This window comes from Gallus gallus, chromosome 11 (genome assembly GCF_016699485.2).
Source record: "Gallus gallus isolate bGalGal1 chromosome 11, bGalGal1.mat.broiler.GRCg7b, whole genome shotgun sequence".
In the NCBI taxonomy this organism is placed as follows: domain Eukaryota; kingdom Metazoa; phylum Chordata; class Aves; order Galliformes; family Phasianidae; genus Gallus; species Gallus gallus.
This window is the reverse complement of record NC_052542.1, coordinates 18169534-18193544: the sequence shown is the minus strand read 5'-3', so window position 1 is coordinate 18193544 and position 24011 is coordinate 18169534. Positions and strand designations below refer to the sequence as shown.

The window sequence follows — 24011 nt, the reverse complement described above, 5'->3', positions numbered from 1 at the left end:
AAGTTTCTGCTCAGCACCAAACGTGCAGCTCTGACTCAGAAAGAGAGCGCCTGGGAGTGCCGCCATGCCCCACAGGGTGGGCAGGGAACAGGACCCCGGGATCCCCCGTGTGGGGCAGACCCCATGCCCAGGGCTGGGGCATTCCCCGTGCAGCTGCTGGGCAGCTGTGCTCCAATCTCCTGCCAGAGAAAGCCCTGAGCTGCAGGTGACGTGGGGGACACGGGGCTGCAGCTGGCGGGGATTTTCCCCGCGGGCCCCAGAAGCCTCCAGCTCTGAGTCAGCACCCCAGGGCACCCCCCAGGACCATCCTCTGCCATGCAACCCCTGTGTGCCTTCAGTACGACCCCTGGCCCTGCAGGATATAAAAGGGGATGAGGCAAGGTCCTGAAACAGGGGGGAAAGCCCTCCAGCCCCAGCACTGTGCCTCCCAGCCCCCATGATCTGCTTGCTCCATCTCATCCTGGAGCTGGGGGACAGAGCTGCCCCAAAGCATCACTGGGATGCAGGGTGCAGCATGCATGAGAGTATAGGAACGCATCCCCCGGGTGCTGTGCCCCGTTCAGCCCGGCTGGGTGCTGTCTGGCTGCTTTGTGGTCCTTTGGCCCCGTGCTGGGGCTTCCCCATGTCCCCTGCAGCACAGAACCACGTGCGCTGTCCCCTGGGACCCCCAGCGCTGCAGTGTCAGCCCTTCCAGCAGAGATGCTGTGGAGCACCGACCCCTCTCAGCCCCCTCCCTGCCTGCACCCCCCGTCTCCTCCCGTCCCCTCGTGGCTGTGGGTTGGGGGAGCGGAGTGGGAGCCCCAGGAGCCATCTGTGGGAGCCCAGGTGGCCGCCGAGACGCACCATCTGCTGAGCCACCTTCGGGGACCGTGCCGGCGCTGCTGTATTTTTAGGACGTGTTTCCTTCCCTCCCACCTGCAGCCTTTCGGTTTTCTAACAAGTTGCTTCTCTCGCTTGTGGCTGCACTGTCGGAGAGCCCCAGCCCCGGTGCAGGGGGTGGGCTGGGGGTGCACCCCATTGGGGGCCACCCTGTGCACAGGGCAGGCAAGGCACGCACCGAGCAAGCACCAGGGCACCAGCAGGCGAAGGACGTCCCATGCCCACATCATCCCTATGCAAAGAGCTCGGTGCTTTGCAGGGCTGCAGCAAGGGGGATGAGCCCCTGGGGGTGCAGCATGCAGTGATCAGCTGCACGGGGCTGCAGCACGCTGTGCTGGGTCGCACCATGCTGTGCAGCTCCCATCAATGTGCTGCATGGCTATGCTGCTCCAGCCGTGCCATAGTGCACCGCGCATAGTCCTGCATGGTGCCAGCCGTGCCGTGCCATGCAGCTGCCCACGCCAAGGCTGCATTTTGCCAGCTGTGCCATGCTGGCTTGCCGATGCTGTGCTGCAATTGGACAGCTGCGCCACACTGTGCTGCGCCGTTCTGACTGCGCTGTGCTTCACTGTCTGTGCCACGCTGCATCTCGATGGCAATGCCGTGCTGTGCCATGCTGCTGCCTGTGCCGAGCTGCAGCGCACCGTCCCCTCACTGTGAGGAAGTGAAGCCGGCACGAAGGGGAAGTTGTTGGAAAGTCAGACCGGAATGGCTGATAGGGAAGGCAGAGCTGGGCTTGGTCGCAGATGGTTCCTGTTGGGGAAGGACACGGGCGCAGCTGCCCGGCCTCCCCCCACCCGCCGCATTATCGCTGCCCGGCAGCTGTTCACCTTCCCCCTCGCCATGGGACACGGTGCTGCTGCCACCGCGGGCCCGGCGGTCACACGAACGGCCGTGGCAGTGGGGCAGGCACCGTACAGGCAGGACGCCCCGCACCGCACCGCACCGCACTGAGCCCTGCGGCACACAGCCTGCCCAGCGTGGCTCCTGCAGTGCCACAGAGCTGTGCAGGAGCGGGCTGGCCGTGCCACGCACTGCTGGCACCGCACCGCTGCGATGCCCGGGGGCACCCCCAGGCTTGAAGGGCACCCGTTTAGCAAGACTGGTCCAGGTAAGAGCGAGGTGGATGTGGGGAGAGGGGGGCTGTGGCTGACCCATGCGTATGCGTTGTGGTGATGGTGATGGTGACTCGTCTCGATGTCACTGGGCTGGGCAGGGGTGGGTATCCATTGGAGTGTCCCCGTGGGGGCTGGTGGCAGTGAGAGGGCATGGCTGAGGTTGCAGCGTTGGCAGAAGGCATGAGGACCTGTCTGCTGCCAGCCCCGCAATTTACCTTTCTGTAATGAGCAATCAGCTCCAATTATGTCCTATCTGTGGAGTTAGAGCCCTCAGTTTGCCGGGTGATTTCTGTCACTATGGGGTCAGCAACCCACGTGTTGCTGAGGAGCACATTCCTGCGCTCACACCGTGGCAGTGGGGTCAGGCCCGGCCCCGTGGCTCTCCAGGTGCTCCTTGCTCCTGGCCCGGCAGCACCAGGGCTAGCTGCAGGGACTGCGGGTCCCCATTTGCTGTGCCGTGCACCCCCAGCCCCATATCTGGGCGCCCGCTGGGCTGTGCTGGGCGCGGGAAGGAAAGCGGCTGCAGGCTGAGTCACCGGCGTTTGTCTGCCCTGAGCGAACAATGCTGGCCCTCTGCCTTGCTTCCCCTTGCTCACCCCTTTTCCTGGCAGTGGCGAGCTCTGCAGCACCATGCACCGGGCACAGCACCTTGCACCAGCCACAGCACCATGCATCATGTGCAGCACCGTGCATCGGGCGCAGCACCACACACTGGGCACAGCACCACGCATTGGGTGCAGCACCATGCACCGGCCACAGTGCCATGCACTTAGAGCAGAACCATGCACCATGCACAGAACCATGCACCAAGCGCAGCACTGTGCAGCGAGAGCAGCACCATGCACTGGGCACAGCACCGTGCACTAGGAACAGAACCATGCCCCGTGCATCAAATGCAACACCATGCACCGGGCACAGCGCCATGCACTGGGAATCGAACCATGCACTGTGCACAGAACCATGCACCAGGTGCAGCACCACATACTGGGTGCAGCTCCCAACTGAGGCACAGACCTTGGCACAGATGCCAAGGGCTGGGGGTGCCCCCTCTCTGGGTGCAATGGGGACCACAGGCCCGGTGTAGGGATGCTGCTGCTCGCTCTGTCCTGGCACCAACGCTCGGTGCATCCCAAGGCTGATATCACAAGGCTGACCGGAAGGGTGCAGCGACAGGAGCCGTGCAGATTGCTGCTGCCTGGCAGAGCCGCCGGTTGGAGGCTTGGCAAGAGAAATGTTTGTTTTGTTGGCCAAATATCTCAGCAAACTTCCTGATTTGCTCGCGGCCAGCCAGGAGGCGATAGGGCTGGTGGGGCCGTTGCTGCTCCTCACTGCGGCGTCGGTGTGCAGAGCTGTTATCTTGGATGCGCAGCGGGCAGGGAAGAGGTGGGGACAGGGAAATGAAATACAACAGAGGTGGCACATTTTTCTCCGGTGATAAGGAGCCCTGCTTTTAGCCTGGGAACCTGGAAACGATGCAGGTGGACAGAGGCCGCTGCAATGCAGTGCATCTGGACCTTGTAGTGCAACTCAGAGCTGCTGGGCGGCCCTGCTGTGAGCCTGGGGCTGCCCACAGTATGGCACATCATGGCACGGCACATGGCATGGCATGGTGCTGCTGTGCTGCCCCAGAGCAGGCTGCGCTGGACCAACTCTTCCTATCGATTTTACAGGGACCTGACTTGCTGGAAGTGCAATGCAAACTAATTAAACCCCCATCGTTAACAGGCAGCAGCAGTTTGGCAAGCAGAAGGGGGGCTGCGGTGCTGCGGTGGGGCTGAGAGATGGACCTCAAGGCACAGAGAAGCTGCAAGCACGGCCCCAGCAGCTTGGAGGCTCAGCGCACACAGGGGGATGGTGACACATCCCGGACTCCCAGTGCCTGAGCCGTGCTGTGCTCTTTGGTGCGGGACGATAAGCGGTAGGGCCTGGCTTCCATGGGAGCACTCCCAAGCAGCAACGAATCTGTCCAGCCCAGCAGCAGGGGAAGGCAGGCACAGCCAGAGCACAGCCCCGTCCCTCAGCAGCGCTGGCGGCAGCCGCTTCCTGCACAGCAGATGTCCCTGCAGCGGATGCAGCTGCAGCGGGCGATAGCCGGCAGGGCGAGCTGCCTCCTCCAGCCTCTGGCTGCCCAGCAGCCCTTATCTCCCCTGTGCCACCCCTGCCCACTCAGTGCACGGGAAAAGGGGCTCCAGCCCCAACCGCTCGGGGGAGAGCACCGAGGGCTGCAGAGCAGCTCCTGCAACGTGTCCAGGGATGGATTTAGGAGCTGAGGTTAAAGCCGTCCCCCACTCCATGCATGCACACACCGGGGTGGTGGGGCTGTGCATTGCCCAGTGCCGTCTGCATGGCCTGCTCTGTGCTGCAGGGAGGCACCTGGTGATGCTCGGCCCCAGGAGGTGCTCAGCCCCTTGGAGGCAGCAGATTGGATGGGGGAACCCAGACGGGCAGGCAGACATGCAGGGTGACACCGGAAACCTGAGGGCACGGCTCAGTGCCTTCACCCCCAGATGAGCCCCAGCGTGGGGCACGGGGTGACTCAAGGAGCGGGGAGGGGAAGGTGTGAGGAAAGCAGCACCGAGGGCTGTTTTACAAAGCTTGGGGTTTGGGAAGGGAGATGCAGCCTGAAGAGCGATCGGCTCTCACTGCTGGGCTCGGAGATCCCAAAGCTGTGCCACAGGGGTCCCTTTGCCTGGGGCAGCTCCTTGGCAGCTCCCTGAGCCCTGTGCAGAAGGACATCCCTCCTCCATCCACGCACTGAGCCAGAAATGATGCGTTCCGGTGCCACCATCATCCATGGGACCAATGCACCTGGAGCGCTGCTGCGGGAGGATGCCTGGTGGTGGGAGATGCCACCTCCCCAAACAAAGAGACAATGTGTGCACACTGAGCCACCAATTAGCAGTGAGACAACAGACACAAAGCCCCAAAGTCGTTACAGAAGGTTCCAGCCCCTCTGGGAACCCACAGGGGTGGTGGGACCCATCCTGCCCAGCCCCAGATTTGCAGGGGAAGGATTCCAGCGCTGTGCTGGGACAGATCCTGGCTATCATCCCCTTGCAGGAGCTTATCTGCCAGCCCAGCTGCTCGCTGTGCTGCTCTCCCATTGCTGCAGAGCTGGGGGGGGGGGATGGCTGTGTTGTCCCCATGCACCATCCCATGGGATCCATGCGTGCCCGTGGGAATGCTGGGCTGGGGAGGTAGGGGGGGTGGCACGAAGGGGTTAACCCGGGGAAGTTTGCTCCCTCTCAGGCGTGATTTAAACCAGACCGAAAGGTTCTGTCATCCATCACACTAACAGCCAGCTCGTCGTGTTTTAAAGTGTCTGTAATTGCAGCGACGCTGAGAGCGGGAGGGAGATAAAGGCTGGGGGATGCAGGTGGGGGGGCACAGGGCTGGGAGCCGCTCCCCTCCTCGGTGGGGACGGCGCATCCCGGTAGGTGCCGCCACACTTGAGAGCATCCGCCAGCAGCACGGAGCCACCCGCTGCGGGTGCAGGGTTTGGGGCTGAACCCAAAGCTTTTATGCCCCGAATATCGCCTTCATCTCACGGCGGCTGCGCCACCGCTGCCCCCTCCCCATGCGCTGGGGGGACAGCGGGTGACATCCCGCCCTGGTGAGGAGGTGGCCGTGGTCCCTCTGTGCCAGCAGCCGGAGCCACGTGCCGGCACGCCGACGGGGCGTTATTAACATGCAGCCGAAGCCCTCGGAATGAAGCAGGCTGACACAAATGTTTATTTTCGCAGCGGTGAATTATGACTTCAATAGACCCAAATTACAGGGCTGCGCGCGCCCAATGGAGACGCAGCGGCCTCTGGCACCCAAACGGCACCGGGTGGCACACGAACAGGGAACTGGGAAGGTGGGGGCTTTTCCCTGCAAGTCATCAGGGATGGAGGGGGGGGGGCTGGGACAGTGCAGGGAGAGCTGTGCTCATGGGTGTCACCACGCACACACTTACCTGCGGGTTTTACAGCGAATCCGGCAGCCTGCAGGGCATCCCCGTGGCCTGCACCCCGCTCTCCCACTGCAAAGAGCAGTGGTAGAAACCAGAGCATCACTGGGGAACACTTTAGGAATTGCTAGGTGCTCCACCATGCGTGCACCACGTGCCCGAGAGCACCCACACTGCTGTGTTTGCGTGTGCCAGCCGGGGCTGCTGCTGCTGCTGCACTGCGGGGCTGTGCTGCTCAACCCCAGAGGGTCCTGGGGAAGCCCAGTGCTGGGAGCTGCAGTGTGTGGGTGGGCAGAGAGGCAACGCTAACAGGATTACTGCACGCAGGTACACGGCAGCAGGAGCCTGAGGGGAGAGGGATGCTGCCCAGGCTGGCTTGGGTGGATGGGATGTCCCACATTGCAACTCGATGTGGTGCAGAGGGGGCTCGGCATGCAGCGGCCATGCAGCGGTCAGCTGGTGGCCATGCAGAGGTCACTTAGTGGCCATGCAGAGGTCATTTAGTGGCCGTGCGGTGGCTGCAGAGTGGCTGTGCAATAACCAAGCCGTGGCTCTGTGACAGCTGTGCTGTGGCCACAGCACAACCATGCAGTGCCCAGGGCAGTGTCTGTGCAGCAGCTGTGCAGCTGTCCCACAGCATTGGTGCCACGCAGCACCCGGCAGCAGTTGTGCAATGCTGGTGACACTCTGCCTGGCAGCACCGCCACCACCCCCAGTGCCCGTGCTGTGGGAAGAGGCGAGGATGACTGATGCAAGAAGCATACAGGCACTGCACGCAGCAACTTGCAGAGGGAGGCAGCTGCCAAGCAGAGCGATTACGCAAAGAGGCAGGGCTTCACTCGCAGGGAAATTAGCAGGGCTTGCATTACCCGCTGCACAAGCCAGCAACAACACTGTAGTAGGACTTGGGGAGGGAGGGACACCCTTAACGTTGCCCCCCCACTGCAGGCACAGGGCACACAGCGGCACCCAGCCATGCAGGAAGGCTGTGCTGAGCACTGAGGTGGGCAGGGAGCCCCATACCCCCCTTATGTGCAGGGCTGGCCCCAGGGAGCCTGGCCAAGGAGGTGTGGGGTGGGGGCACCCCACGGCCAGGCGGGGATGGCTGCGTGGATTGGGGGTGCAAGATGTCATGGCCGCGTGTGGCTGCTCCTACTGCAACCTGGGCATCCCTGGGGCAGCTGGGGAAGGAAGCAAAGCAACCCCAACCCCAGCCCCTCGCAGCCCCCAGCCCTTGCACGCCCCGTGCCAGCCTCCAGCCCCACGCAGACACCTCCCATCGCCATGCAAACCCTCACCCCAGCCCCTCGCACCCTCCCAGGACACGTGCAGCCCCCCAACCCTCACCTCCCCCCGCAGCCTCGCGACCCTTGCGGCACCCTGAACCTTGTGCAGACTCCAGCTCTCCGCAGCCCCCAAGCCTGGGGGTTGGGAGGGGAAGGAAGCAAGACTCCCGGTCCCGGGCAGCCCACCCGGCCCTGCGCAGGATCCCCGGCCTCGTGCAACCCCTCGGGCTCCGTGCACCCAATGCAGCCCCCCCGGCCCCTCTCATCCCCCTCACCCCCGCGCAAACCCGCGGTCCGCGCACCCCGCGCATCCCTCCGGTCCCGCGATCCCCTCCACCTTCGCGTTCCCCCCCCCCCTCGGGTCCCCCCGCGCACCCCCCCGGTCCCCGCTCGGGCGGCGGTGGCGGTGCCGGCGTGGGGCGCCCCCTAGCGGCGGCGGCGGCGGCGGCGGCGCCGGGTGTAAGGCAGCGGCGCGGGCGGGCGGCGCTCACTCCGGGGCGGGCGGCGGCGGCTGCGGGCGCTGCGGGCGGCCCATCCCCGCACGGGAGCGCGGCCGCGGGACCCCGTGGCCGCTGCACGGCGCCGGGGGATGGGCCGGAGGGCAGAGCGCGGGGGGCGAAGCGCCCCGAGGATTTGAGCGGTTTGTCCGCTCCCCGACCCGCGTTCGTCGCGCCGTCCGTTCCCACCCCCCCCCCCCCCGCCCGCGACCCCCCGCACGCCGGGGGCAGCGCCCCGACCCCCGGGCTGGCGGCTCCCGGCGGTTCCGGGCGCGGGGGGCAGGTGCCGGGGGGAGCCGCCGCCGTCTCGGGGCCGCGCTCCGCCCGCCTCGGCCTTAACGGGGCCGCGGGGCCGCCGCCGGTTCTCCCCGCGGTCTCCGCCTCGGGACGTACCTCCTCGGGACGGTGAGTGCCGGGGAGCGGGGCGGGGGTCGGGGCCGCTCCCGGCGCGCGGGGTTCGGGCTGCCGTCGGTGCCGCGGAGCGCTCCCGGAGCGCGGCACTCGGGGTCGCCGCCGGCGTTGGAGAAGCCCCCGGTGCGCGGGGTGGGCCGGGGGGGGCGGGGGGGACGGGAACGCCGGCAGCGCGGTGCCCGGTGCGGTTCCTCGCCCCGCGGAGCCGCGGCCGTTCGCCACGGGGCTGCGGGGCGCTTCCCCGGGGCGGGGCGCGGTGCGGGGACGGCTGCTCGGCCGGCGTCTGCGTTCCGCTCCCGTCGTTTGGCTGCGGGCAGAGCGCAGCCGTGAGCCCCGCACCGCCCCGAGCTGCCCGCACGGCTGCGGGAGGCGTTGCTACAAAACTCGGCGGGCGCGGAGCTGTCGGCCCCGCGGGTGGATTTGGCCGCAGGAGGTGCGCGGGGCGCGGGGTGGCACCGGGGAACGACCGCCCCGCACCGCTCCGCACCGCTCGGACGCCGCCGCCCCGCACCGCTTCCACGCGCCTTTCGCCGCGGGTTTTGGGGTGGTTTTTTTTTTTTTCGCTCTTAGCCGAGAAAAAGAAACCAACTTCTCAACTTCCCTTCGGTGTCACGGAGCCGCCGCCGCTTCGTTTTGTTTTCTTAATTTGGGGTCACGTGCGCGTTGTCAGTGCCTTTGAATCTGAGCGATGGTTTCGCCTGCAGCTCAGAAGGAGCTCCGGAGCTCTTCCCTCCGTTGTTTTCCCTCCGTTCGGGAACAAAGAGAGATTTTTCCTTCTTTTTTCCCCCTTTTTCTCCACCTTTAACCGAAAGGAATCTCCATTCCCCGCTCCTCTGTCGAGCGACTCGAGGACCGACCGCAGCCGTTCCGCTTCGGGCGCGGAGATGCTGCGGAGCCGTCCCGGAATCACACAGCGGGCGCGGAGCAGCAGCGGGGGGCAGCGCTGAGAGCCCCGGCAGCCGCAGCCCCGCAGTGCCGCTCGGGTGAGGATCCGCACCCCAACAGCCCCGGGTTTGGGGGCCGCGTTGCTTTGGGGGCTGCGTTCCCCTCCGTATCCGTGCCGGGGGAGGCGAGGGGGCGCGTTCTGTTTAGTAAATGTGAGTACAGGGAGGAGGAGGTGGAACGTTTTCCTATGGGGCTGGGTGCTGCTGTGGGGCTGGGTGCGGGCGTGCGGGGCGGTGAGGCCTCGTGTGGGTGCAGGGTTTGGTTTGTTGAGGAGTTTGAGGATGGAGGATGCAGAAATGCCCCGGTGCTGTGCTTGGTCCCGGTGCTGTGTTTGGTCCTGGTTCTGTGCTTGGTCCCGGTGCTGTGTGCGGAGTGTGGGGAGGGGGCTCGGGGTGCTGGCAGCTCAGGGTGGGCTGTGCTGTGTGTGCCCTTCTTGCCTTCGCCGTGGCAATGAGTGGTCAGCTCCACTCAGCTCACGCTCAGAGCCCCTCAGGGGTACCCGGGTGCTGTAGGACCCCGAGAGGAGCGGTCCCCATGGCCCAAAGGGGGGCACACGGGTCGCAGCCACCTGCGCCGATTCAGCCCTGGCCGGACGGGTGCAGCTGTGGCACAGGCACGGTTTGAGGGCTCAGGGCCTGATCCTGCAGGCGGCTCCGGGAGCTCGGCGCAAAGCTGGAGTGTCCGCAGCGCTGGGATGGAGGCTGAGCTGCTGCTGCTGCCCCTGCCCGGGTCGGGGCTTATTTTTGGATTTCCTGGAGCTTGTTTGCTGCCTCCCCTCCCAGCCCTCTCGGCCTCCCCAGGGGCAGCCCCACCTTGACGAGCCCTCAGCTTCCCTTCGGAAGATGCTGACCAACGTTTCCAGAAAGCATCCGAAGGATTTCCTGTTTATTTTGCAAAATTCTCATTAATATTTTTCTTTTTCTTTCTTTCTTTTTTTTTTTTTTCTTCCCCTGCCCTTATTGCATTATATCTCACACGGGTGAAATTGCCTTGAGATGGAGCCTGCGGTTAAAGAGAGACAAAGAGTTGGAGACGCAGCAGCCCGGAGGCTGTGGGGGTGCTCTGCTGGACCCCCCCCCGGAGCCGTCCCCATCCCAGTGCTTGTAGGGCCACGTGTGCCACTTGTAGGGACAAGGCCGCCCTTGGATGCTGCAGAAAAGATGGCATGGAGCATTTTAACCTGGGGCTGACGCTGTGACCCCACGGTGTGCCCATACCCGTGGCAGTGGGATGTGGCCGTTGCGTGGGGACGTGGCCCTGTGGCGTGCCCAGCCCCACGGCACTGGGATCTGGCCGTTGATGGGGATGCGGCCCCATGATGTGTCTGTGGCCATTGCATGGGGATGCGGCCCTGCGATGTGCCCATACCCATTGCACAGGGATGTGCTTTGCAGCCGTGGACGCCTCCCGTCTGGGCAGCGCTTTGCAGAGCTCAGCCCCACACGTGCCCACGCGAACCCTGGTGCTGTTTGCTCGCGGTGTTTAGAGAGTCTATTTAATTCCCAGGTGCACAGACAGCTGGGGAACGGCACGGGAGGGGGGGTGCGTGCGTGTGTGTGTGTGTGTGCACCACCTCCTCCTGCAAACCGCCGGTGCTGGGGCACAGCGCTGGGCAGCGGGGCGGGTCGGTGCCGTGCTCCCCCAGCACGGACGGGTCGGGTCCGCAGCCGGAGAGGCGCTGCGCCCCGCTCCCAGCGCACGGTCCCACGCTGAGTCACGCGCTCCGGCGCTCGGTGCCGAGACGCTTTTCCAGGCAAAGGCTGAAACGCACAAAATGTTCGACTCGTAAAATATGTAGCGTGAGAAAATAGCCTTTTCTGCTCTCCTCCTCGCCGCCGCCGCCGCCGCTCCCCCTGCCCCATCTGCTCGCTTGGAACGCCGCCCGCAGCCCGGGGGGGGGCTGGGGGGGGGGGGCCGCGAGAGCGATGCAGCTGGCGGCACGGGGGTCACCCGGTGATCAGCGCCGCGCTGGGGAGCGGTGCCTCCCCGCATCCATCACAGGGCGCACCGCGGCTGCGTCGGGTCCGCGGGGACGATGCGCGGGGAAAGCATCCTCCTGCCTCCCCGCGTGCGTCCGCAGGCGTCTCTCCCCCCTCTGGGTGCGTTGCGGGGGGATGCGGCCGTTCCCAGGGCGTGGGGGGGGGTTTGGAGCGGGGCGTCACGGGGAGGCCATGGGAAATACCCTACGAGGAACCCGGGAGGGAGCCGAAATCCCCGGAGCTGGCGACGAGCCATTGTTTTCACCAGCCACCTTAATCCATCATTATCTGGGCATATTTCGGATCCTTGCCAAGAGCAAGGTGGGAAGGGGGGGCTGCGAGCATGCTTTCCCTATTCCCCTGCCATCCTTTTTGCTGCCTGTGTGTAATTAACAGAGTAATTAAAAACAGGATGAGTTAATTGGTATTCATTTATGTGGCAGATGTTTTTAATTGAGATACGAAACAATTTACCTGTTTACATAAACAATAGCAAATGAAGGCTTGTAAAACAGAGAGGGCTTTTTCTTGTGGGGTTGGGGTTTTTTTTTTTCCCCTTCTTTTTTTATTTGTAAGGCAAATCAGAACGTCCTCCTGCCCTCCTTCCCTCTCCCCCTACACCGGCTGGGAGCTGTGGTTGGGTTGGTTTGGGTTGCAGGGAGTGTGGGCACCCCGTGGTGCTGGTCTGGTGTGGCCAGGCTGGGGGCTGCCCTGGGGGCGCCTCACTTTTGATCTGCCAGCCCGGAGCAGTGCACCCTCCCCACCCTGCCCCTGTTCTGGGACCCCATTGCCTCTCTGCAGAACCCTTTTAGATGTGGGATAGGTCAGCAGCAGCCTTCCCGTGATGCTCTGTGCCCTCACCGGTGTCACCACCGCGGTCACGGTGCCCCCAGGGTGGGACCTCTCCCCATGCTGGGGCTGTGTCTTAGAGCCAATGGCAGCGCTGGGGAAGGTTTGGCTTGGTGAGCATCCCCATGAGCATCCCAACGAGCATCCCCATGAGCATTCCCAAGGACATTCCTATGGGCATCCCAATGAGCATCGCTGTTGGCATCCCCATGCTGTCCCCATGAGAATCCCTATGGGCATCCCAATGAGCATCCCCACAGCCTCAGCCGCGTGACCCCAGCTGCTCCCTGAGGTGCTCCCTGGGATGGGATGCTCAGCACCCCCGTAACCCCTTTCTGCACCAGGAAGGCAGCAGGGTGGCTGTGCCCCCACATCCCCACGTGCGTTCCCCCGACCCCTGCCTGGTCGCACACGTGGAGCTGCCGCCGGCGCAGCGCTGCCCTAACGCGCTCCAGATGGAGCAGCTCCGGCCCTCGCAGTCCTATCGGGGAGTTGTTCTTGGCCCCCGTGGCACCAGCAGCTGAGCAGCAGGAATGCTTTCCTTTGTTTGGGAGGCAGCCTGGCTTCGGGAGACGTCGCCTCCAGCATCTGGATTTCATTTGTGGCCATTTGGAGAGCATGAAAGATGCTGTTCTTTTAATTCCCTTTTAACCCCTTCGTCGCCGAGAGCTCTCTGGACCAGCTCCGTGCCGGGGGATGCAGAGGGGGTGCAACCACCCCATGTGCTGTGCAGCCCCTATGGGTACAGCCCCGCTGTCCTTGTCCCCAGCTGCCCCATTGAGCAGAGGGACGGCTGCACCGCGTGGTGCCTGCAGCGGTGGCACAGCCGTCACCCAGTGGGGACCGTGCCCGGCCCAGCGTGCTGGGGGTTAAGCCCTGTGGTGTGAGAAATGGGGTTTGGGGGCGCGGGGGTCCGGCATCCCATTCCCAAGGGGGGAGGCAGGGCGGGGTGCAGCGGCGGAGAAAAGACTAATCCTTTTATTTTTATATTATTACTTATTCATCTGGGCTGCGCTGAGCCTAATGGAAACCAGATGTAGGAAAACAGACACAGCCCCGAGCGGCTGGGACAAATTACCCCAAAGGAAAAAAAAAAAAAAAAAAGAATAATAAAATAGGGGGAAAAAAATTCCAGCGGAGGTTGAGTGGTGCCGGGGAAGCACTGCCACGTTTGGGGGCTGAGTGTGAGCAGCGGCTGGTGACCCCGGGGAGGGACAGAGGGACACGTGGCTGACAGCGGGATGCTGTCATTGCGGGGGCACTGGGGGCGAAGGTTGGGGTGTGCAGAGGGAGAGGCAGCGTCCTGCCGTGGCACAATGGGGACGGTGCCACCCAGCATTGCTTTGGGCGTTTCTGGGCTCCGTTGCTGAGAAGTGCCACATTTTGGGGCCATCTCTTGCTCCCGTGTCCGTGTGACGGTGTTTGGACCGCGAACGCAGCAGGAAAAATTTATGGCTTGGAGAGGAGGGGGAAGAAAAGGAAAGAAATCACACGCCCAGACGCGGCGGTTCCGCGGGTGTTTGTTCAGCTTCGTGGAAACTCTCCTCCCGGTGGGGAGCGCGGAACAGCCGTGGTGGCGCCGCGCTTCTCCGGCGTGGGGACAGGGCTGGAAGGGACAGGGCTGGATGGACGCCCCGTGCCAGACGGGTGCCGCTGGGCTCCGTGCCACCTCCAGGGCCGCCCCCTGAGCCCTCCATCTCACCCCGTTTGCCCTCAGGGCTGGGTGCCGCTCTGCTGTCGGATGCACCGCATGTCCGTGCGCCGTCCCACCGCCCCGCACAGTGCACGAGGTGCCGTGCCCCGCGCTTCCGCCCCACTTTGGGGCCCAGAGATGCCCCAGAAAGGCCCGTGGTCCCCGTTGTGCCGTACTCACCCAGGTGCCGCTCACCACCCGCCCTGTCCCCGCAGACCCCGCCGCACCGGGGGCCGCCACCATGCCCGACTCGCCGGCCGACGTCAAGACGCAGCCCAGGTCCACGCCGCCCAACATGCCGCCGCCGCCGCCCGCTGTCACGCAGGGAGCCACGCGTCACCCCTCCTTCACACCCAGCACCAGTGAGTATGGGGATGGGGGTGGGGGTGGGTGGCGAAGTTGGGCTTGCGCCGTGTTGGGGCTGTGCGGAGCCCTCGTGCCATCCGTGTGCCAGAGTGGGGATTGAGGCCGCGTGCGCTCTGCCTGGTCCTGGAGAGATGCTTGGGGATGGGGACGTCCGGGTCTCTCTCCTGCCACGTGCAGTGCTGGCACAGCCTCGGGCGCAGAGCCGCCGCAGGGTGCTGGGGCAGTGCCACGGCCCCACATGGTGGGGGTCGTCTTGACTGTGTCTGGGTCACGGCGTGCTGCCATCAGGGTCTGTGTAGCTGGGGGGAGCCCTGGCCGCACCAGTGCTCTGTGCACTCGTTGTGTGCCTGCGGGGCTCACGCTCGGGTTGGTCCCAGCACCGATGTTGCAGCCCTGAGATACAGATGGGCAGCTCAGGTGGGCAGGGGACGAGGCGGTCCCTGCCACCAGGGCTGCTGTGGCTTGCCGAGGTCTCTCTTTAAGCACACGCATGCCTGTACCTCTTTCTTGCATAGAAAACTCATCAGGGATGAAACAGCCCCAGAACGACACCCCAGCCCCAGCCCTGCTCCCCGCCGTGCCCGGCTGCGCTCCCACCCAGATGTCCTCTAATTAGAAATCAGACTGCGCCCGTCTGTGCTCGGATGGGTTTTGCTTTTTAATCCCAGCCCTTCCGCAGGGGCCGGCTGTGGGCATCCCCATCCCATTGGTGTGGGCGCCCTGCCACTGCCCTGGCCCTGCTTTGGGGCAGCGTTTTGGCTCGTTCTCACCCTCACGGAAGTTTTGCGAGGGACCCAACGGGGCGGTGGAGCACCCGCTGAGCTCCAGTGGGACGCACGGAGCTGTGCCCGTGGTGCTGTGCACAAACCAGGCCCCCCCCCCGGGCTGAGAGCTGCCCCTCTGCTCTCTCATCACAGCGTGTTTTATTTTGCTTGCAGATCGAGACGCTGTCCCTCCGACGTTTCTTCCTCGCGGCCGTTTTCATGGTTGCTTGAAATGGTCGATGGTCTGTCTCTGTAAGTAAAGTGAAGCACACGCTCTCATGAGAGACCCGAGGCGCAGCACTGCCCCTGGCCCCTCTCCTTGCCCCCGTCCCAAAGATGCACGCCCCATCCCCGTGCCGGCAGAGGGACATGTGTGGCAGCTAACTTAGGAACACACCTGTCATGGGAATAAAAGCAGTTGTGGCCACAGGGTTATTTTTGGCCCCTCTTTAGTGCGGCACAGCACCGCAAGGTCAGTGCATGCATGGGGCACGGCCGTGCCGCTCGGCGCTGTAGGGTGGGAGCGGGGCACCGGGTGCTGCCCCCAGCCCAGTGCTCTGTGCCCCAAAGGGACCCCATCCCCGTGGCGCCCACAGGACACTCGGGGCTCCCCATCCCTCACCTCTCCTCTCCTCTCCTCTCGCAGTGATGAACGGCAGCAGCCACTCGCCCACCGCCATCAATGGGGCCCCGTCCACCCCCAATGGGTTCAGCAACGGGCCGGCCACCTCCTCCAGCGCCTCGCTGTCCACCCATCAGCTCCCACCGGCCTGCGGAGCCCGGCAGCTCAGCAAGCTCAAGCGCTTCCTCACCACCCTGCAGCAGTTTGGCAACGACATCTCGCCCGAGATTGGGGAGCGGGTGCGCACCCTCGTCCTGGGGCTCGTGGTACGTGCATGGGGAGCAGCGGGGGATGCCCCGTCCCTGTGTCTGTCTGGGATGGAGATGATGGGTGGAGATGATACTCAATCTTTAGTGTTCGGTTAGATGTTAGGAGGCACGGGCTGAAAGGAAAGGTTGTGGGTGCCCCGTGCTTGAAAGTGCCCAAGGCCAGCTTGGATGGGACTTTGGGCATCCTGATCTGGTGGGTGCAACTGTATCTGTGGCAGGGAGCTGGAACTGGATGGGCTCTAAGGTCCCATCCAACCCAACCCAATCCATTCTATCATTCTGTGGCTTTGTGATCTTTAAGATCCCTTCCAACCCAACCATTATGGCTCTATTGGTCTCTTATTGGTCTCTTCCAACCCAACCCAACACATTCTATCATTCTGTGGCTCTGTGATCGTAAAGGTCCTTCCAACTCAACCCATTCCATGGCTCTGTGATCTTTAAGGACCCTTCCAACCCAACTGTTCCATGGCTCCATGATCTTTAAGAACCCTTCCAATCCAAAGATATGATATGGTTAAGTGGCAAGAAGGAGCCCCTTGGTGCTGCAGTGCCTTAAGGTCTGGATAAACGGAGGCACCTCGCAGGTTCTGCGTAGCAGAGGGTACCCCTGGAGCAGCATATGGGGGGCACAGGGCTGGGGCTGAGTGGGCGCTGTCCCCACAGAACTCCACGCTGACCATCGAGGAGTTCCACGCCAAGCTGCAGGAAGCCACCAACTTCCCACTGCGGCCCTTCGTCATCCCCTTCCTGAAGGTGAGTGCCCCGTGTGTCCCCTCCGTGGGGCTGTCCGCAGTGACGCGTGGGGTGGGGACTGCCTGCAAACCGTTTGCAATTCCTTTAAAAATCCCCTTTTTGGACGTTTTCTTTCATTATTTTTTTTTTCCCACTGCGGAGGGATTCGCCCACTGCTGCCGTTCCTGGCAGCCGTTCTGGCCCTGTAAGCTGGGAAATGCTGAACCCCTGCCCCCTCCCCGCTTGTGCACCTTTTGCTGCCCCATAGGGAGCTGGCTGGGGGGGACAGCAGAGCATCCCCAAGGCCGGCACCCTGCTCCCAGCTGCTCCCACCCTGGGCTCCAGCTGCTTCCCATTACCCTAAGTGCAAGCAGCCGGGCGCGGCGTGCTTCCCAGACTCTGGATTTTTTGGTTGGTTGGTTGGGTTTTTTTTGGGGATTGTTCCCCCAGCCAGGGAAAAGGGCGGTGTGCGTCTCTGCCTCGCGCTAACGTGTCGGACAGATGGGGGTTTGGCTGCGGATCAGCTGCCTGAAGAGAAAAGCATTGCTGGCAGCCGGAGCACCTGGCTTACATGTGTTCCTGCTCCTCCGCCGCCGCTGCTCTGAGGGCTCTGAGGATGGGGGTGGCTGCTTTTGGGGCGGCTTTTGGGGCACCACGATGGGGTCTGGACTCTCGCTCCCCACTCCCTCCCTCCAGGCCAATCTGCCCCTGCTGCAGCGTGAGCTGCTGCACTGCGCCCGCATGGCCAAGCAGAGCCCGGCGCAGTACCTGGCACAGCACGAGCAGCTGCTGCTGGATGCCAACGCATCCTCACCCATCGACTCCTCCGAGCTGCTCCTGGAGGTCAGCGAGAGTGGCAAGAGGAGGACACCAGACAGGTGAGGATGTGGTTTGTAGGGCTGTATCCGTATCGCCCCGACAGGTGGCGTGCGGTCAGGGGTGCCAAAGGGGTTCGCGGTTCTGGATGAGATAGCCCGGGATAGGGTGCGTGGTTTGGGATGGAGGTGCGTGGATTGGGGTCTGGTGCTCAGTCCAGAGTGAGGTTCTGTGATCTGCATGTGCTGCACGGTCCAGAATGTGGGTGTGGGATCTGAGAGGTGGAGCGCAATCCAGAGTGGAGACGCGCAGTCAGGGATGGGGTGCGTGTCCAGGATGTGGTGCACAGTCTGAGATGAGGATGTGCTGTCCGGAATGGGGGATGTGTTCTGGGAGGTGATGCATGGTCTGGGATACAGTGCCCAGTCTGCAGTGGGTGCATGGCCTGAGAAGGGGTGTGTGGTTTACAGGCCAGAATGGGTGGGGGGGGAACGCTGTGCCGGGTGGGGTGGCATGCAGTCAGGGGTGCAAAACGGGTACCCGTGTGTGGGGTTGCGCACAGATGCTTGGAGACCCCACGGGGACCCCATGGGAGCCAACATCCTCTCCCCCCCCTCACTCCCCAGGACCAAAGAGAACGGTTTGGACCGCGACCCCCTGCACCCCGAGCACCTCAGCAAGCGGCCGTGCACCATGAGCCCGGCGCAGCGCTACAGCCCCAGCAACGGGCTGAGCCACCCCCCCAACGGGCTGCCGCACCCCCCCGGCCCCCCGCCCCAGCACTACCGCCTGGAGGACATGGCCATGGCACACCACTACCGCGACGCCTACCGCCACGCCGACCCCCGCGAGCGCCCGCGGCCTGGTGAGCTCAGCTCCCTGCTTTGGGAGGCTTGGGCACAGAGTGGGGCTGGGAGGGATGTGGAGCTGACCCCCCCCCCTACCCCCGCCTCATGCTTGGCTTGCAGCGGTGCACGGGGCGCGCCAGGAGGAGGTGATCGACCACCGGCTCACCGACAGGGAGTGGGCAGAGGAGTGGAAGCACCTCAACAACGTATGTAGAGCCCCCTGCCCACCCCCAGCTCCCACTGTGTTCCCCCTGTGGCCTTTTTCCCCGAGCATCCTTTGCTCCGGTGGCCCAACTCCCACCCCTGCACCCAGCATGGCAGCCCCCCAACCCCACTGTTCCCCCCCCCCTGCAGCTGCTAAACTGCATCATGGACATGGTGGAGAAGACGCGGCGGTCGCTGACGGTGCTGCGGCGGTGCCAGGAGGCCGACCGTGAGGAGCTCAACCACTGGATCCGCCGCTACAGCGACGCCGAGGACATGAAGAAAGGCAGCCCCCCCTCCGCCCGCCCCCACAACAGCTCCTCCAGCTCCGAGGCACCCCAGTTAGGTATTGGCCTGGGGGGCTGCACCCTCTCCGGGGTGCTCGTGCCATTCCCCCAGCACCGGGTTGGGATGGAGGGGGTGGCTGCTGCTAACGTGTCCCCCCCCCCCGACGTTGCTCCTTTGTAGATGTGCATCGGGATTTTGCGCCGCGGCCGCTCTCAGGGTACATGCCTGAGGAGATCTGGAGGAAGGCTGGTGAGTGTGGTCCCTCTGCATCCCCTCCTCGTGCCTACGGGGCCGGAGGGAGGCGGGAGCCCCCCTGGTGCCCACCCCCCCCTGCCACGCTGCCCACCTCCCTTCCAGAAGAAGCTGTGAACGAGGTGAAGCGACAGGCCATGTCCGAGCTGCAGAAAGCTGTGTCGGATGCTGAGCGCAAAGCACACGAGCTGATCACCACTGAGCGCGCCAAGATGGAGCGGGCGCTGGCCGAGGCCAAACGGCAGGCATCCGAGGATGCCCTCACAGTCATCAACCAGCAGGAGGACTCCAGTGAGGTGGGATGGGATGCACTGTGCGGGACCCACATCTGTGCGTGCCAATGGCACCCCGGGGTGGTTGCAGCAGTGCTGTCAGGATGGGAAGAGAAGGGGATTTTGGGAGAAGGGGGCACAGTTCGAGGTTGGGGTGTGTGGTCCTATATGAGGGTGTGCAGTGCAGGATGGGGGTGCAAAGCTGGGGATGGGATGCATAATCCAGGATAGGATGCCTGGTCTGGGCTGGGGTGAATGGTCCAGAATGGATGCACGATACAGAATGGGGGTGCACAGGAATGGGATGGGAGTCCAGCAATGGGATGATGCGTGGTCTGGGATCAGGGAGCACAGTTGGATGGGGTGCGTGGTCCAGGGTAGGGTTCTCAGTCTGAGATGAGGATGCGTGGTCAAGAGTGGGGGTGCACGATCCAAGGTGGGGTGTATGGTCTGGGATGTGGTGTGTGATGCAGGGCCAGGGAACGGCCGGCAGGATGGAGTGCGTGGTCTGAGATGGGGTGCGTCGTCCAAGACCATGGGAATACAGTCAGGGGTGGGGTGTGTGGTCCAGGGTGGAGTGTGCAGTCTGAGATGAGGTTGCACAGTCCAGAATGGGGGTGCACGCTCTGGGATGGGTGTGTGGCCTAGGCCTTGGTGCACAGTTCAGAAAGGTTGCGTGGTTTGGAGCGTGGAATTCTGTTTTGGGGTCCGTAGTCCAGGAATGCGGTGCACGGTGCAGGACCAGAGAGCACAGCTTGGGATGGGCGCACGGTCTGGGCTGGACTGGCTGCCCTCCCACCCCCCAGCACTGAGTTTTGCCACCGCTGTCCCCTCAGAGCTGCTGGAACTGCGGGCGCAAAGCGAGCGAGACCTGCAGCGGCTGCAACACCGCCCGCTACTGCGGCTCCTTCTGCCAGCACAAGGATTGGGAGAAGCACCACCACGTCTGCGGGCAGACTCTGCAGGGGCTGCCGGCCCCCTCCGTCCCCACAGCCGTGGGGCAGCCCGAGGCGGTGCCCCCCATGGCCAGCAGCCCCAGCGACGCGGGCTCGGCGGGGGCATCCCGTGCCGGCACGCCGGGCACCCCGGCCCCATTGGAGAGCGCATCGCGCTGAGCGCGGACTGACGCCCATCGCAGCCCCCCGCTCCCATACTGGGTGACCTCCGAACCGACCTCGAGCTCTCAGATAATCCTCACGGATCCTCAAACTGGGCTTTACGTGGAGTTAAGGCAAATACTCATCGTTCTCTATTCTCTCTGGTTTTTTTTGGCTTTTTTTGGTTGATTGGTTTTTTTTTTTTGGTGGTTTGTTGTTTTTTTTTCCCCTGTCCTTTGGGCGATCGCTGTTCCTTGCTACCCGGTGGTTTTTGGTGTTTTTTTATATCGATTCTTCTTTTTTCCCTCCTTTCCGGATGAGGAGCTCGCTCACAGGACGAGGAAGAAGACTTTGTTTCTTCATCTTCATCATCTCTTTTTTTTTTTTTCTTCTTTTTTTTTTTTTGTAAAAAAAAAAAAATAAAGAAAATAAAAACGAAAACGTCGAACTCTTTGGCTTTAAGTAAGAAATTGTAAAAAAAAAAAAAAAAAAAAAAAGAAAAAAAAAAGCCAGGAAAATCCCAAAAAGCAGACACCGCCGAGCCCAATGGAAGCTCACCTGTAACTACCTTGCTAGCTAGCCAAGAACAGACCAGACCCACCTCTGCTCCAAAGGAAACCCAAAAACCAGACAGATCCAAACGTCTCTCCGCTGCCAAAGTTCGTTTCGTTCTGTTGCTGCCCGCTCCAATGCTGCCCCGTCCTCACGGCGCACCGAAGGACGGACGGACGCACCGGGGGTTGGAAAAGTTTCTATTACCACAAAGCAAAAAAGAATCTTTTTTTTTTTTTTTTTTTTTTTTTAAGAAAACAGCAAAAGAAAAAGCAAAAAAAAAAAAATTATATATATATATATCTACAACCCAATGAAACAAAGGCGCGGCGCTCCCCACGTGGCACTGGGGATGTGAGCGGGGATGCGGTGCAGCCCTACCTCTGCCCAACGCCGGAGATGGGGATGGCGCAAGGGATGGACCCGTGTGTGCCCAACCCGCTCCCTGCATTGGATATTTTGGGGTTTAAGGCGACGATTTCCAGGAGGGAAGGAGAAAAGGGAAGAAAGCAGCACCTCCCCCCAGGAGGCGGACAAAGACACGTGGGTGATTTTGTATATGTGGCAGCGTTGCACAAAGCGCAGAGGACGGAGTGCAATACGGAAAGTGCGCGGCTCCGGGAGGAGGGACCCAGTGCTGCACCTTCACGGGAATGTAAATAGCATCTGCAGAGGTCCAAAAAGTACCCTAACGATGGTGATGGTGATGGGAAGAGACGTTTGCCAAATAAAGGATGACGATCCACACGGGAGGATGTGGCGTGTAGGAGCTTAGGCTGAACCACGAAGCAGAAGTCGTGTGCTCGATAGGAGCTTTAGTTTTCCGGATTTGCAAAAACCCATCCTGTGTGTTTTCTGTAGGCAGGGGAGGAGGAGGGGGTCGGGCTGCTCTGGTGGTGGTGCTGAGGGGCTGGCTGGGCCGTGCCATGGTGTAACATGATGTGCCACGGTGTGCCGTGCCATGGTGTGCCATGGTATCCCATGCCATGGTGTGTCATGATGTGCTATGATGTGCCGTGCCATGCCATGCCATAACACAGTGTGCCGTGCCCTGCCATGGTGTGCCATTGCGCGCCATGGTATCCCATGCCATAGTGTGTCATGTGCCATGGTGTGCCGTGCCATGGCATGCCGTGCCATTATGTGCCATGCCATGTCACGGTGTGCCACAGTATGCCACATCGTGCTGTGATGTGCTGTGCCATGGTGAGCCATGCTGTGGATGCCGTGGTGTGCCATGCCATGCCATTCCATGGCGTGCCAGGCCATGCCATGGTGAGCCATGCTGCAGGTGCCGTGGTGTGCTGTGTCATGTCATGCTGTGCCATGCCATGCCGTGGTGCCCCATGCCATACCACGCCACAGCATGGTGCCATCTCCCACCCCTAGCCCCACTGCCAGTCTGTGTACACCCCAAGACCCCATGCCGGGGGCCGTGCCGGGGGCCCCTTGCGTGACTGTTCACTTTATTTATGGTGTGACATATGTAATATTGTCTATTTTTCTTACGTTTCCTGAGAAGAGGTAATATATAAGAGTCTTGCGGGTGCTCCCATCGGGGCCGCCTGCTCCCTGGGTGTCCGTCCCCCCCCCTGACCCCGTGTGCCCCCTCCCCACCCTGCGCCGGGGCTCTGCCTCTCTACCTCCGCCTCGCCGGGAAACAGCGGACGGGAGCACTTACACGGCGTCTGCTCTCGTTTCCAACTCCTTTCTGTTTTGCTTTCTTTTTTTATTATTCTTTTTTAATTATTTCTTTTCCCGTCGCTTTGTGGGTTGTTTTTGTTTTTGTTTTTTTTTAATTATTTTTTTATTATTTTTTAAACAATAAAAATACCCTAACGAACCTTGCATCAAAACCAAAAGCCGAGGGAGGGAGGGAAGGGGAGGTGGGAGGGGAGGGGATGGGCGGTGTGGATGTCCAAACCAGAACGACAGCTTTAAAGTGTGATATTTCCCAAAAATAACAATGCTGGGAGGACGGCGGCCGCGGGGGTGGCCGGAGCAGCGGTGCTTCTGTAGGGTTCTGCTCCAAAGTGGGGCACTTCTGTAGGGTTCTGTTCCAAACGGGTGCTGGGATGTGCATGGAGACGGGGAGGCGCACCCCATGCGATGCCTTGGTGGTGTCCCTTGGTGGCTTTGTGGCACCCGGGAGGTGGCAGATGGCTGTCCCGTGTGGTCCTGGTGCAACTGCACGGCCCTGGGGACATCCTGGGTGCTGCTTGGGGTGCCCTGTGCCAGCTCAGGTCCCTGCAGCCACCTGCTCCCGTTTTGGGTATCCCCGTGTCATGGCTGTAGTGAGGCTCATGGCATGGGGGCATCCCACCCGAGGTCTCTGACTCCACGGGACGGCAGAGCTGTGCTTTGGGGTGCAGGAGGAGGCACAGCAATGGCTCACTCCCATCCCTCAGCACTGCACTGGGGCCATGTATCCCCCACCCCAAAACCCACGTGAAACCAAAGTGCTGCCTCCCAGCAATGCTTCCAGGACCCCAAACCTCCCCGGGCAGCCCCCAGCGGTGTCACCGCCGCCCCTGGCCCATATACTCAGAGCATCCCCTGCTCCTCGCCTGGCTTTGGGGATGGGGATCATCCACAGCAGCTCTCCTCAGAGACCCCTCTGATGCCATGCAAAGCACAGCACCGCGAGGGAGGTGTCGTGCTGCCGTCCCCCCTGCCCCGGCAGTGCCACACCAGCCACGGGGATGGGGACAGTGGGGGTCCCCAGGGCTGGGGGCTGAGGGCAGAGCTCTGGTAGTGGTTTTGGGGCCAGCACAGAGAGATGACTCAGACACAGAGTGGTAGGACTTTCCTTCGGCATGCTGTCCCTCCCCCCCTCCCCGCGCTGTTCCCCGCTTTCTCTTCGTGTACTGTATGTTCGACCTGTGAAAGATGTAAACTTTATGATTCAGGTTCTGTCTGTTCTTATCTCTGTATCTGTGTAATAAAAGACGATTTAATATCAACCCGAGGTCTCCGCAGCCTGGGTGTGTGCCGGGTACCCCGCACCCTCTGCCCCCAGTCTGGGGGGGTCGGGAAATCCCCGTGAGCATCCCAGCTGTGGACATTACTTGCTGTTCCTTACGATCTGCCCTCCCTCTGGGCATCCAGAGCAGCAGCGGGGGGCAGTGGAGAAAACCCGGGGGGTCCCCGCGTTTCGTCCCCACCTCGCCCAGATGCACACGCGAGGCAGTGGCCGACGCCGGGTCTCGAACTCGCAGCCCCGAGGTCCGAGCCCAGGGCGGGGCCGCCTCCCGCTCTGCCAGCACGGGGCGGGGCCCTGCTGTGATTGGCTGCTGATGTATGAAAATGGCGCGCCG

General features: G+C 62.6%; 1 protein-coding gene across 6 annotated transcripts; it reads left to right on the top strand.

Annotated features, from left to right (window-relative positions):
* Window positions 1–1712: 1712 nt before the first annotated feature.
* CBFA2T3 (CBFA2/RUNX1 translocation partner 3) lies at window positions 1713–23657 on the top strand. 6 transcript variants are annotated; one of them, XM_025154190.3, is made up of 12 exons: window positions 1713–1990; window positions 13825–13971; window positions 14914–14991; window positions 15386–15627; window positions 16297–16386; window positions 17062–17243; window positions 17808–18046; window positions 18150–18235; window positions 18384–18579; window positions 18702–18770; window positions 18882–19069; window positions 19882–23657. In XM_025154190.3, exons 1-12 carry the CDS (start codon window positions 1936–1938, stop codon window positions 20158–20160), a joined length of 1851 nt encoding a protein of 616 aa, XP_025009958.2. In that variant the 5' UTR covers window positions 1713–1935; the 3' UTR covers window positions 20161–23657. The 6 variants fall into 6 exon arrangements, with proteins under 6 accessions (XP_025009958.2, XP_025009957.2, NP_001025751.2 ...); XM_025154189.3 differs by having other exon boundaries at window positions 18879–19069; XM_025154191.3 differs by lacking the exon at window positions 1713–1990 and adding an exon at window positions 7623–8137 and having other exon boundaries at window positions 18879–19069.
* The last annotated feature ends 354 nt before the right edge of the window (window positions 23658–24011 follow it).

What these genes read in the sequence shown, in the direction of transcription:
- CBFA2T3 (XM_025154189.3), top strand. Translation starts at nt 1,936, where the DNA reads ATGCCCGGGGGCACCCCCAGGCTTGAAGGGCACCCGTTTAGCAAGACT. An exon ending in GTTTAGCAAGACTGGTCCAG is followed by an intron (nt 1,991 to 13,824) that starts GTAAGAGCGAGG and finishes CTGTCCCCGCAG; the next exon opens with ACCCCGCCGCACCGGGGGCC. An exon ending in GGAGATCTGGAGGAAGGCTG is followed by an intron (nt 18,771 to 18,878) that starts GTGAGTGTGGTC and finishes CCTCCCTTCCAG; the next exon opens with AAGAAGCTGTGAACGAGGTG.